Raw genomic sequence first — 14,022 nt, forward strand, 5'->3', positions numbered from 1 at the left:
TCGATCACATTCTGAGGATTCCATTGTATGAATGCGTGAAGCTTAATTTCTGAGTTGTGTTGTTACCTACAGCAAGGACTGAGAATGTCAGATGCATACACTCTAAAGAGGCAGTCACGCTAGCCTAGAATCAAACCAAGAGCTTACTGTTTTGTAGTAGGACTGTTAGTTATAAGACAACCAACCCCTAATAATTAAAATTTATTAAAAAATAATAAATTAAGAAGCTGGTGCACTGCAGGGCATTTCACACAGTGCAATCAGAAATGTGTGTTGTTTCAATGGTTGCTGCTGAGACAGGACGACTCACATGAGTGTCTTCAAAATCACATATTGAAAATGTAGGCTCCTTACATTTATAGTTTGGTTTCTGTGGAATTGTCTTGTATATCAGTTTTTGTTACTGACGAGTTGTGTGCCAAATAAATAAATAATAATAAATAATAAATAAGTTTCAGGTAAAACATGAAACTTCTTATCTACAGTTTTTATCTCCTGCTGGCTGATTGCCCAAAGGGGGATTATGTCATGGCGATTTCCATCTGTCTGTCCATCCATCCATCCATCCTGAAAAGCATATAAACATTCTGAAATCAGCTCTTCTCATATTTTTAGGAGGAATTTTGTGAAACTTGGTACAAGTCCTTCTTATAGGTTAATATGATAATGTGCATATTGTTCGAGTTGGACCCATGTCACCAGAGTTATGGCCCTTGATTTAAGGAATAACCCTGTTGTGTCTGATGATTTGCAGACGTAAATGCTGGCTTTTACGGTCGCAAATTGAGTTTTACCGGCCAGGCGTTAGGAGTTAAAACTGCTATTTGCAAACGTAATCCAGCATTAACGTCCACAAATTATCAGACACAAGGGGGTTATTCCCATTCTAATCCAATTCCAGCGTTTGCACGGATCCGTGTCCACCACTGAAGGCTACATCTTAATCCGCATAATAAAATAGCTCGATTAAACTGTTACGCAGACAACTTTAGGGTGTGGTTGGCTCGTCAAAGCTTAGGTACCGTAGCAACAGCATCTTCATGCCAAACTGGAAATTCCACATCAATACTTTCATATGGTACCTTAAATTAATCCATTTCGGCACCGTCGTCGCTACGTCACTTTCTCTCGCTCTCAGCTGGCGGCGCCATTAATGACATCTTCGGAGCAGCGCACGCGGTCAAGGCATGGAGTAACACATCAAATGTGAACGGTTTTAATATTTTGCCACCGTACATGCGATATTTTAGGGTCTGAAATCTCACACGATTAAGCAGATTTGCGGAAAAAATGTAATTGGATTTAAATAACAAATCTACACTTTGTCAGTTTCACAAGTGGGTGCCTGCCTTCTGAAATCAACTCCTCTCACGTTTTTAGGAGGAATTTTGTGAAACTTGGTACAAGTCTTTGTTACTTACAGCAAGGATAGAGAACATCAGATGTGTGCACTCTGTTTTGTAGTAGGCGTGTTATCCATTGGACAGCTACCCCCCCCAATTATTTATCGTTACAGTTGTTGTTGAATCCTTCACGCTGCAGTGATGTCATCACGCTGCTTTTGTTATTCTGATAAAATTTCTCTTAATGCATAGTTATAGCTACACCATATAATTTATAGCTTGTCTTTTCATCTCATGTTCTTTGACTGGGCCTTTTTAATAAACAAGTAGGGGTGCCCGAATGAAAAAAAGGTAATCATGGATTGTACAATTTTTAAATACAAAATAAAGCCAGGTGACAGTGATTTAGTTATTATTCGCTGCCTACCTGATCATCTTTTACCTTTGATTGCATGAAAATGTAATTTTTTTTTTTTACACAAATGATTGGTTTTGGGATTTTCCCCCTGCTGTTCCATTGAGTAGGAAGCAGTGAGCCTGTTATGTGGAAGAAGATATATGCCTCCGGGATCCTGTGTTACTTTGGCTGAAGCCACATTGCTGCTGAGTGATCTGAGAGGGGCACCAAGCATCAAACTTCTGAAATTCACACAAAAACTACTGCAGAAACAGGTTCACATGCACACAATGTGAAAACTTGTATGTTATGTTTACTTGCATTAACCTTTTACTCTCTATAATTTGTTACAGCTACAAATTTTTGGACAGAGCGTCATGTTGGAAGATAAAATGTGTTTTCCTGTACCGGAACCCATGAATATCTACCTGCCTTACAGAAATTTACTGGCTAAGACAACTGCGGCCATTGGTAAACACCAAACTATCCACCCTGTTTTTTAATATTTAATGTAATACATTTAACATGTGTTGTCAAAATTGATTCCATTCACGTTGGGGAAATTGGGGAATGGCTAGAATGTGACATGTTTGTGCTCTTTCATTCCACTCTCTGCAAACAAATATTGGGTGGGTGGAAAATATGAATCACCTGGTCCTTCTTTCCATCTAGGAGTCTTGTTAGTAACACTTTATATTGTAGTAGCATAGCATACTGTATGAAGATGTGCATGAAGGAAAATAATTCTGTTCTGACATTTTTAAGGGGAACTAATTGAAATTTTGTTTTTAATTTTTGTCTCATATAATATTGACTTCCATGGCTCAGTTGCTCTTAAACTGTTGGGTGGATTTCAGTGATACTGAATGCAGTTGTAGCATACCATATTAAATGTGCATGAAGGAAAATAATTGTAGCCTGACAATTTTAACAAGAGGTAATAGGACTTGTGCATCCAACTGATGCATCATACTGATATTTACTTTGTAAGTGCAACTCCTCCTAAGATGCTTTATGGATTTCAGTGAGACTTCACACAATGGCAGCATACACCGCGAAGATGTGCACCAAGGATAATTATTCTAATGTGACGTCTTCAAGGGAAGATAATTGGACTGTTTCAACACTATTTTCAATTACAGTGGGGAAAATAAGTATTTGACCCCCTGTCAGTTTTGCAGGTTTTCCCACCTACAAAGAATGGAGAGGTCTGTAATTTTTTATCATAGGTACATTTCAACTGTGACAGACAGAATCTAAAAAAAAATCCAGAAAATCACTGTATGATTTTTAAATAATTAGTTTGCATTTTATTGCATGAAATAAGTATTTGACCCCCTAGAAAAACAAAGCTTAACAATTGGTACAGAAACATTTGTCTGCCATTACAGAGGTCAGATGTTTCCTGTAGTTCTTGACCAAGTTTTCACACACTGCAACAGGGATTTTGGTCCACTCCTCCATACAGATCTTCTCCAAATCGTTCAGGTTTGGAGTTTCAGCTCCCTCCAAAGATTTTCTATTGAGTTCAGGTCTGGAGACTGACCAGGCCACTCCAGGACCTTGAAATGCTTCTTACAGAGCCCCTCCTTAGTTTCCCTGGCTGTGTGTTTGGGGTCATTGTCATGCTGGAAGACCCAGCCATGACCCATCTTCAGTGCTCTTACTGAGGGAAGGAGGTTGTTTGCCAAAATCTCGCAATACATGACCCCATCCATCCTCCCTTCAATACAGTGTAGTCGTCCTGTCCCCTTTGCAGAAGAGCACCCCCAGAGTATGATGTTTCCACCCCCATGCTTCACGATTGGGATGGTTTTCTTTGGGTTGTTCTCATCCTCTAAACATGGTAAGCGGCGTCGATTCCAAAAAGCTCTATTCTGGTCTCATCTGACCACATGACCTTCTCCCATGCCTCCTGTGGATCATCCAGATGGTCACTGGTGAAATTCAAATGGGCCTGGTCATATGCTGGCTTGAGCAGGGGGTTCCTTGCTGCCCTGCAGGATTTTAAACTATGACAGCATCATGTGTTACTAATGTAATCTTTGTGACTGGTCGCAGCTCTCTTCAGGTCATTGACCAGGTCCTCCTGTGTAGTTCTGAGCTTTCTCAGAATCATCCTTACCCCACAAAGTGAGATCTTGCATGGAATCCCAGACCGAGGGAGATTGAAAGTCATCTTGTGTTTCTTCCACTTTCTAAGAAATAATCATAACAGTTGTTGTCTTCTACCAAGCTGATTGCCTGTTGTCCTGTAGTCCATCCCAGCCTTGTGCAGGTCTACAGTTTTGTCCCTGGTGTCCTTAGACAGCTCTTTGGTCTTGGCTATGGTGGACACGTTGGAGTGTGATTGATTGAGTGTGTGAACAGGTGTCTTTTATACAGGTAACAAGTTCAAACAGGTGCAGTTAATACAGGTAAAGAGTGCAGAATAAGAGGGCTTATTAAAGAAAAATTAACAGGTCTGTGAGAGCCAGAATTCTTGCTGGTTGGTAGGGGGTCAAATACTTATTTTATGCAATAAAATGCAAGTTAATTATTTAAATATCATACAATGTTATTTTCTGGATTTTTTTTTTTATTATTCTGTCTGTCACAGTTGAAGTGTACCTATGATAAAAAATTACAGACCTCTCCATTCTTTGTAGGTGGGAAAACCTGCAAAACTGACAGGGGGCCAAATACTTATTTTCCCCATATACGAGGTCTGTCCATAAAGTATAGGTCCTTTTTATTTTTTTCAAAAACTATATGGATTTCATTCATATGTTTTTACGTCAGACATGCTTGAACCCTCGTGCGCATGCGTGAGTTTTTCCACGCCTGTCGGTGACGTCATTCGCCTGTGAGCACTCCTTGTGGGAGGAGTCGTCCAGCCCCTCGTCGGAATTCCTTTGTCTGAGAAGTTGCTGAGAGACTGGCGCTTTGTTTGATCAAAATTTTTTCTAAACCTGTGAGACACATCGAAGTGGACATGGTTCGAAAAATTAAGCTGGTTTTCAGTGAAAATTTTAACGGCTGATGAGAGATTTTGAGGTGACACTGTCGCTTTAAGGACTTCCCACAGTGCGAGACGTCGCACAGCGCTCTCAGGCGCCGTCATCAGCCTGTTTCAAGCTGAAAACCTCCACATTTCAGGCTCTATTGATCCAGGACGTCGTGAGAGAACAGAGAAGTTTCAGAAGAAGTCGGTTTCAGCATTTTATCCAGATATTCCACTGTTAAAGGAGATTTTTTTAATGAAAGACGTGCGGACGGGTCCGCGCGTCGGCTCGCAGCCGCCGCGACGCTCCGCCACAGGAAAAACACCTCTGTTGGAAGCCTTAAGGACAAGTTGGAACATGTCCAGCTGTTAAACAATTTCTCATATACTCACTCCACTGAAAGCCATCAAAAGCCGCCTGGATTTTACAAATGGTTATCAACACGGAGGTGTTTTTCCTGTGCCGCCGCTCCGCGCCGGCTGCGTCCCGACGCGCGGACCCGTCCGCACGTCTTTCATTAAAAAAATCTCCTTTAACAGTGGAATATCCGGATAAAATGCTGAAACCGACTTCTTCTGAAACTTCTCTGTTCTCTCACGACATCCTGGATCAATAGAGCCTGAAATGTGGAGGTTTTCAGCTTGAAACAGGCTGATGACGCCGCCTGAGAGTGCTGCACGACGTCTCGCACCGTGGGAAGTCCTTAAAGCGACAGTGTCACCTCAAAATCTCTCATCAGCCGTTAAAATTTTCACTGAAAACCAGCTTAATTTTTCGAACCATGTCCACTTCGATGTGTCTCACAGGTTTAGAAAAAATTTTGATCAAACAAAGCGCCAGTCTCTCAGCAACTTCTCAGACAAAGGAATTCCGACGAGGGGCTGGACGACTCCTCCCACAAGGAGTGCTCACAGGCGAATGACGTCACCGACAGGCGTGGAAAAACTCACACATGCGCACGAGGGTTCATGCATGTCTGACGTAAAAACATAAGAATGAAATCCATATAGTTTTTGAAAAAAATAAAAAGGACCTATACTTTATGGACAGCCCTCGTACACAAGATGAACAGCTTGTTAGTGCTTAAATTCTTGTTCAGCTTGTTAGTGATTAAATTCAAGAATTTAATCACTGAAGATTTTCTACCACCACAATTTACTACTGTTCATACAAGTAAGAGGTACAGCAGAGCAGGGGGTATCATTTTGTAAGTTGCTCACTAAATAACAGAGAATGCAGCCCATTTAGTACATCAATGTTCATTGCACTTTTTCCTGAAAAGCACTTGTTTCAGTTAATAATTATAAGTACATTATATATGCAGACCTAACCCCAAAATTCATATAACTCTGTCTTTTTCAGACAAAATTCAGGCATCCATTAACATGGAGAAACCAGTGTCGAATTAGCATGCACTTCTTGTCTTCCTCCAGTCCCCAAAGTTCACAGGTTACAGGCATCCTCAAAACTTCCTGGCTTGGACCTACTCCAGGGCTTGAAGGCCACAAGATGTTTCTCTCAGCAAGGGGTTTCTCACAGTCCTCGATGATTCATGCAGTGGGGTGAAAAACTAACTTGTCTGAAAAAAGAAACTAAAGTCCTGACACTGTATACATGGATGTATGTATTTATCTTATCTTTTAATCTCACAATGTGCTATGTTGCAATTTGGCTGTCAATCGAAGAAAATAAACAGCACTGTTACTGGTTTGTCACATTTGTTCATCTATATGCTAATGTATATTGTTAACAGTATGTTGTAAGAATCAATCCACTGACCTACAAAAGAACGATATGTCTACTACAAAACAGGTGATGAAAAATTATGTAAAAGCGGTTGAAGATGAGTGATGAGTGAATAACAGTCCTTGTCCAATATATTAATGTTCTTCCATCCTAGTTAGTCTACACGTACCTAGACAAACAAATGGTCGTCATCAGCTTAAAGCAAATATTTTCTATCATAATTTGATCCTTGAGATCTTTGTAAGCTTTCATTTTGTAATCATGTATGCAGGGTTGGATGAAAAAACAAGTAATTGAAGTCTAGCAATTATATTTTGGCCATGTTGCTACCTCTTTACTGAAATCACTTCTGGAGATTGTCGAGATCTGTGCCATTGATACATGATATTTTAAGACACACATTTCTTGGTATCAGCAGCAGATAAGCATTCGAAAAAGGCATTTTTTCCATGTTGCCATCACTAGGCTAAAGGCCAGGTCAGGCCTTGGAGGGAACATGTACTGGTGCCATGTGTTGCCCCATCCACCACAAAATGAAACTGCTGTGGGTCCTCGATGGCAACCACCCAGGCAATCAGCTATTCCAACTCCACCTCTCGAAAATAGCGGCCTATCCTTTGCAGCCAAATGATATGTGTGTGTCACCATGGCCTTTTCCAGTTGCTGGGGTACTTAGCAAAGAGGCATTTGGGTGTTGGATCATGCTGGGGGAAACAAGCTACTGGTAGAAATTTATCTAGCTAATCGAGTCACTTATTGCTGAACAGAGCATTCAGAAGAAACCACATTCAGCTCCTGCTCCATGAAGGGGGGGTGGTGACATGTCACATGTCATAGAATCCAATGACATCAACATTGTTTGACCTTTGCAGACCAAGCATTCAACACAATGAAAACTATTCCATTTATTAATCCTGTTAGCTCAACCAAGAATTTAGGTTATATAGTTGTCACCCACCTGGCTGCCTATTCAAGTGGCTAATCATTTTTTCAACAGAGTAATGTCTAAGGAGTATTTGTGCTGAATTCGGTGCTTCTGTCACCATTGTTTCAGTTATCTGCTGCGCTAAGTTGTTGTGTCATATTGGACAGCTACAGAAACCAGCATATTTGAAAAGTGAATGGGTCTGGTTTACCAACCTATCTACAAATAAACGGTTTTATTATGCACAATGCCTGACGTTTTATTTTGAAAGTTGTAAACGGATGTTTAGTGTGTTATAGTGGTGTGCAGCTTGACGCCGGTCTTGATTGAGTAACGGGAGCCTTTTTCTTTCTGCAGCTGTCTTGTATTTGTCGGTGGGGAAACAAAACCAGCAGTAATAGGGGGGTCTGCCCTTTGTGTCGGGCAGTTAGTTAACGTCACTAACTTTTTTTTTTTGTTTTGTTATTGTTAAAAGATGATTGCTTCTCTCTCTAGAGGCACTTTTCTGGATGATGTTCTACATGGGGGCTTTAATGAGGTACCTTATGTTACTAACGTTAGCTAGTGATTGTAACTTTGCTAGGCACACTTATTTCGAGGTCGAATAACTAAGCTACCAAAGTGCTGCAACTCAACTAAAATAGCTCACATGAGCAGTGTATTCAGGCTGTCGTGTTGTTAACATTATTGTTATGCTGCTATGCTAAAGAACACTGCTGCATGTGTTTGCACAGCGTTGTATTTGCCAGCAAACGATAATAGCCCCGGGTTCACAGAACAGTTAAAAAGCAGCCACACAACCAAAAATAAATATTAAATGGATAGATAAAAGGAATGTTTTGTCTGTTGTCTGCTAAAAACATAAGGGGCTGCGCTCTTTGTAACGTATCCCTGACAACGCGCTCGTCACGTGATTAACTACAATTGATGCTCCGCACTACTCCGACCTTAATGATTCTACAGTTATTAGAATTGCCCAAATGCTTTGTTTTCTGCAGTACTTACAGCCATTGTGAAAAGACTGATAAAATGTCCAAATAATAATACAACTTTTGTTTATTGTAACAGTTTGATTGATTTTGTTATTAAAATGTACCTTGTATAACAATAACAAATATTGTATACAAGTAACATTAAAATAAAAGGATTACACAAAAAGCGCAAGCGCTTATTTCTATTGTGGTCCTTATAAAAAAAAAAAAAAACAGATACAGTACATAATCAACATGGGTACAAAAAATGGTTTTTAACAATGTAAAGAGAACATATGAATTTGTGAGGTGAAATAAAAAAAAAGAACCTAAATAGTACACTATTTAAAAAAATAACAGTTACAAACAAGACAGGGCACACATGCTTATTAAAAAAACAGACAACAATTGCTGTAGTAAGGTTACAAAAATCACAAAATATGATTGTTTAGTTAATCACTTGTGCAATTTTGCAACTATAACTGTCAACGTGATTCCAGAAAGGGCCAAGAGGGTGGAGGTTTTCTTTGTAACCACCCAACAAGGCGATTATATCATCCCAGCATGAGCCAACAAAAAATGTTGGCTCAAGAGTAAAAAAAAAAAAAAAGTACGAGGTCTGTCAATAAAGTAACGGACCTTTTTATTTCTTTTTAAAACTATATGGATTTGATTCATATGTTTTTACGTCAGACAAGCTTGAACCCTTGTGTGCATGCGTGAGTTTTTCCACGCCTGTCGGTGACGTCATTCGCCTGTGAGCACGCCTTGTGGAAGGAGTAAAACCAGAGTTTTACAAAGCTGAAGAAACAGAAAACAGGAAATCAAAATAACATCAAAAACAAGGTGCAATTATTGAGATGACCATGCAAGCATTTACACCGCAGGCATGGGGTCATCCAGCACCCTGGGGTGCAGAGCCAGCATTCATTCATCATGCCATCAGTGGGCCTGTCATTGCAGCAAACTTTATTCCAAACACAGACTGCAGTGTGCTGCATCAGCTTCAGGCATGGCATCTCTTGGTCAGTCCCACGCCCTGTGGTTTGCAAGGCAATCCTCAAAGGATTTTATTTGTAAGATTACTAGCAGTTATCACATGTCCAAGTGTCATCAGCATAGCAATGGAAGGTAATCCCAAAATGCCACAGTATGTGCCCAAGGGGTGCTAGATAAAGGGAGAAAAGAAGGGGCCCTAAGATGAACCCCTGTGGAACTCCACAGTTTATGTCACCAAGGTTAGAGGTAGTGTTGTTGTACAAGACGCAATGAGAGGAACTGGTTACGTATGATGTCAACCATGCAAGGACATTCCCAGTAATCCCAGAATGATTCTCCAGCCTATCAAGTAGAATATGATGATCCAACGTATCAAACGCTGCACTAAGATCTAATGGCACCAGGACCGTAGTGCTGTCTGAATCCATTGCAAGCAGAAGATCATATACCACTTTAGTGAGCGCTGTCTCTGTAGAATGATGTGTTTTAAATGCAGACTGCAGTGCCTCAAACAGATTATTCTCAGCAAGGTCATCCATGAGCTGCTGCAAAACCACATTTTCCAGAATTTGCAAACAAAATGATAGATTTGATATCAGCCTATAATTTTTCAATATGATAATGTCAAGATTGCATTTCTTAAGTAATGGCTTAATCACTGCAGATTTGAAACATTTAGGAACAGATCCAGAGGTTAGTGACAGATTAATAATTTCCAACATAGGCCCATGAGTGGGCCACAGGTCCTGAAAGAGTTTTGTTAGTATAGGGTCAAACAGACAGGTTGTGCTTTTAGCAGACGTTACAGGTTTCCTCAGCACACCCAGTGAAATAATATCAAATTTAATGACTCTATCTCCACTTCACAAATGGTAAACATGAGTGGATTCAGACCATCTTTTTTGAGGGTAGCATTAGAAAAGAGGGGCTGGATGAGCACAATAACCGAAGACCCTGCCCATCCCCAACTCCATACAGCAGTCACAGTACCTGTGTGTAGGCTAGTTGTTTCACAGTGGGCAAAGAATTAAAGAAGGAGATCTTAAACAAAAAAGAAAGAAAGTGAAAAATGAGGAACATCTGCCAGAGCCAATGTATAATAAACTCTTTATGACGAATGCTCATCTGTCCACAAAATGTCAAAATTGTTCTACCACTTTTTCAGACAAATTTCCATTAGTCAGACACAAACAAATAGGTGTGTTTGTGAAAGTAATAATTCACATGACATGTTGAAAGACTATATTTTACAGTGAAAAATTCTGAGGCAGTTTGTGGAACTGATACAAATGATAATGATGTCACCAGTAGTCAGATTGTTTAGTTATTGCTAGCAAATCAGCTTTTGCCACAACACTGGAATAGAATGATTGAATCATGTGAAACACTGAGATATAATGCAAGAAATTATAGTGGATGAATTTTACATTACATGTAAAGTGAAATAAGCAGTGGAACAATGGGCTCAGACCCCACACCCCATCCTTATGGCATCATAATGAACAAAGGGATTAATTTATTCTCCAGTGGTCTCATCCTTGGTTGACCCCACAACTGTACAATGTGTGTATGGTTTTAATCATTGTCTTACAGCAGCAGTTGGCAGCGTATGTTTCCTGGGTGAACTCTCAGCTGAAGAGGAAAGCGGGGCTGAAGCCCATCACTGACCTCAGGCATGATTTACAGGATGGAGTGGTGCTTGCACAACTCATAGAGATAGTTGGTAAATACACACACACACACACACACACATATTTACTAAGTATGTTTTTGTCACTTTTAGTGATATTGTGTTGTACTAATTCTTTCCTAACGCACACCAGTACTATAATATGCCTAAATTCTTATTGTAATATTGGCATAGCCCAAAACAGTTCTTGAGTCTGTGAGGGAAATGAGACCCAACAAGTGACTGGAGGAATAGAGTTCTTTCCTCGCATTACACAGACTGTTATACAAACAATTTATAGTATTCAGTTTTCTATGAAGTATTATAGCTTTGACACATATGTACTGACAAACTAAGTTCTGTTTTTAAGAACATACTGTATGAATGGTGTAATACTCACATTGGGGAGCCGCTTCCAAGCCCAACTCAGAGTGCTTTACAAAGATTAAAATCAGTCAATAAAAAAAATGTACCTCCCCAAAGATAAGTAACATGATATTTTTGATAAAGGTTATTAATGAAACTTAGTCAAATTGAAAATGCATGAGTCCACTTCTTAACGTATCGATGCTTGAACAGTATGGTATTTATCTGTATATCTTAAATATATGTTTTTAAATGAATTTTCCCTATTTATTTTTCAAAGGTCAGCAGCTTTATTCTTATGCCACATCAAATTCTGCGGCTCAGTCACCAAATCATGTGTGGACTTTCACCATTTCCTTTAACACTGGTTCTTGACTGAAGAGTAATGGATATTTACATTTAAGCTCTCACTGTGTTTTAAAGTTTTACCTTTGTTTGTCTGTTAGTCTATTATCAGGGAACATTGTGAGCTGACTTTAAGATGAAACAAAGTGGAAATATTGTTTGTCATGAAGTGAAGAACCCTTTAAATTGTGACATTGATGTGGCACTGCCACAAAATAATTTATCATTTTAATTATTTTTGTAAGATAATAAGATCATAAGCTAAGGAAAAGGCATATTGCGAGCTGTACAAGAAGTTGAATATTAAGGAAGGAGAAAAGGACTTGTCCTGACAGAGTGTGACAGAGGAAGATACAGAGGACAGGGATGGAAACGATTGCTCTGCTGTGGCGACCCCTAACGGGAGCAGCTGAGAGAAAAATAAGAATAAGAGTGTGCATATTTTGCCAATAGCTCACAAATAAATCTTGATAATTTTGAAATTGGAAGTCAGCTGATTATTTACCAATACAGTATGGTCTGAATTTGGATTGAGGTCACACAATGCACATACGTACATGCACTGAGCTTGTTTCATAATACTGTTTAGAATTTTTAAATATGATATTGCTTCCCTTGTAAATTAATCATAGTACTATGTGTGCTTTGCTGTTACTGGACCAAATTCTTAAACAGTTTTGTCTTCCTTGAAACCTCATTAATATTTGCAGCTGGAGAAGTGCTGGAAGGAGTGAATATGGCTCCACAAAACAAAGAGGAAAGCAGGAATAATGTGGAACAAGTCTTGCGGTTTATTTCCTCCAGACACATACGCATGTCACACATCTCTGCAAGAGGTACATTAAAGTCTGTGTTATTCTGTTAAAGTCGGTGTTATTCTGTTGTATTTCACATGTAAGACCAGTATTTTAAGTGTGTAAAAATTACTTGATGTAACAGATCTGCATTTCTGTGGGGATTTGAACAGTAGTCCCTGAGCTGGGCTGGACAAATTAGTTTCGCAGTGGAGTCTCGGCAGTCAAAAGAAAAATGTAGCCTTGTCTGTAGGAAAAGTAACAGTACACTGCACCAGATATGTGGTAATGATTTGTTTTCTCTGCAGACATTGCAGATGGAAATCTGAAATCTGTCATGAGGGTGATACTTGCGCTGGCTGCACACTTCAAACCCTCCGCCAATCACAGGACTGCCTTTGCAAATGGGAGGAGTTTGACAAAAGGCCACAACCCCCTTTCTACTGTTGCTTTAGCACAAGGGGCTGCTGCTGCATTGGCATCAGCACGTCTTGATGCCTCACAACCTGCACGCTTTTCACATTTCAACAGGTGCGCCAAATACAAATATAATTATAGACTGTAAGTGTAATCACACACATCAAACTAAATGTTCCCCTCAAATCCATGGTTGTCTTTTCTGGAAGATGAAATAGTCCTTTGCATGGATATGTTGGACAAAATGTCATGGTGACAATGACTGGGGTTTGTATGCTTGTTTTATCTCAGCTACAGTATGTTTCACGTGTTAGTCATAAAAAATAAATAAACTCTGCTTTGTTTGTCATTTGCAGTGGCTGGGGGTCAGATGTGGAAAAAGGTGTCTGTGTGCGTGCACTTGTTCAGCAGTATGAAAAAGGAGCTACGGACGAGCAGGACAGTCCTCTACCCAGCAGGTAATTTGCTTTTATTTTGCAATTTGTTATTTCCATAAAATAATAAGTGATTGACTTGTAACATTTTGTACTTGGAGTTTAAAAGTTTGTCACTGACTGAATCTTGATTTGAGATTTTATCACTTTTTTTCTGGTCTCCCTGAGAAGTACTGTTAAAGTTTAAAAGCAGCAAAATTTAACAGCAGCAGGATGGATGCCACAACATTTAAAATTCAAAAGTTGTGGGATCCATCCTTGTGTTTCCCTACATTATTAGTCAGTGTTCTTAAAAAATAAAATAAAATTACACACGTACATCTTCAACCGCGCTTCTGGTATCAGGTTGTGGGGGCAACAGCTCCAGCAGGGGACCCCAAACTTTGCTTTCTAGGCCACAAAACCACCTCTGACTGGGGAATCCCGAGGCGTTCCCAGGCCAATGTGGAGATTTAATCTCTCCACCTAGACCTGGGTCTTAGAGATAGGGTGAGAAGCTCGGTCATCTGTGGGGAGCTCGGAGTGGAGCTGCTGCTCCTTCGCATTGAAAGGAGCTGTTAAGGATGGCCCCTGGGTGCCTCCCTAGGGAGGTGTTCCAGGCACATTGATCTGGGAGGAGACCCTGGGGAAGG

The 14,022-nt window shown here is 39.9% G+C and overlaps 2 protein-coding genes across 5 annotated transcripts in view; both read left to right on the top strand.

The window, feature by feature from the left end:
• The window catches only part of LOC117517415 (cilia- and flagella-associated protein 54-like), a 133,783-nt gene extending 127,421 nt beyond the window's left edge, over positions 1 to 6,362 (top strand). Inside the window, exons 54-56 of the mRNA XM_034178419.1 lie at positions 1,869 to 2,015; positions 2,094 to 2,211; positions 6,087 to 6,362. Coding sequence (XP_034034310.1) covers positions 1,869 to 2,015; positions 2,094 to 2,211; positions 6,087 to 6,133 — 312 coding nt within the window. The 3' untranslated portion in view covers positions 6,134 to 6,362. The remainder of the gene's footprint in view (positions 1 to 1,868; positions 2,016 to 2,093; positions 2,212 to 6,086) is intronic.
• Positions 6,363 to 7,763: 1,401 nt separating this feature from the next.
• The window catches only part of LOC117517417 (dixin-like), a 45,848-nt gene continuing 39,589 nt past the window's right edge, over positions 7,764 to 14,022 (top strand). For 3 of the 4 annotated variants that reach the window (XM_034178421.1, XM_034178424.1, XM_034178425.1), the window contains exons 1-5: positions 7,764 to 7,933; positions 10,959 to 11,088; positions 12,456 to 12,581; positions 12,848 to 13,070; positions 13,313 to 13,414. In XM_034178421.1, the coding sequence (XP_034034312.1) occupies positions 7,871 to 7,933; positions 10,959 to 11,088; positions 12,456 to 12,581; positions 12,848 to 13,070; positions 13,313 to 13,414 (644 nt within the window). In that variant the 5' untranslated portion in view covers positions 7,764 to 7,870. The remainder of the gene's footprint in view (positions 7,934 to 10,958; positions 11,089 to 12,455; positions 12,582 to 12,847; positions 13,071 to 13,312; positions 13,415 to 14,022) is intronic. The other variant, XM_034178422.1, reaches the window with a different exon arrangement.

This window comes from Thalassophryne amazonica, chromosome 9, assembly GCF_902500255.1.
Source record: "Thalassophryne amazonica chromosome 9, fThaAma1.1, whole genome shotgun sequence".
In the NCBI taxonomy this organism is placed as follows: domain Eukaryota; kingdom Metazoa; phylum Chordata; class Actinopteri; order Batrachoidiformes; family Batrachoididae; genus Thalassophryne; species Thalassophryne amazonica.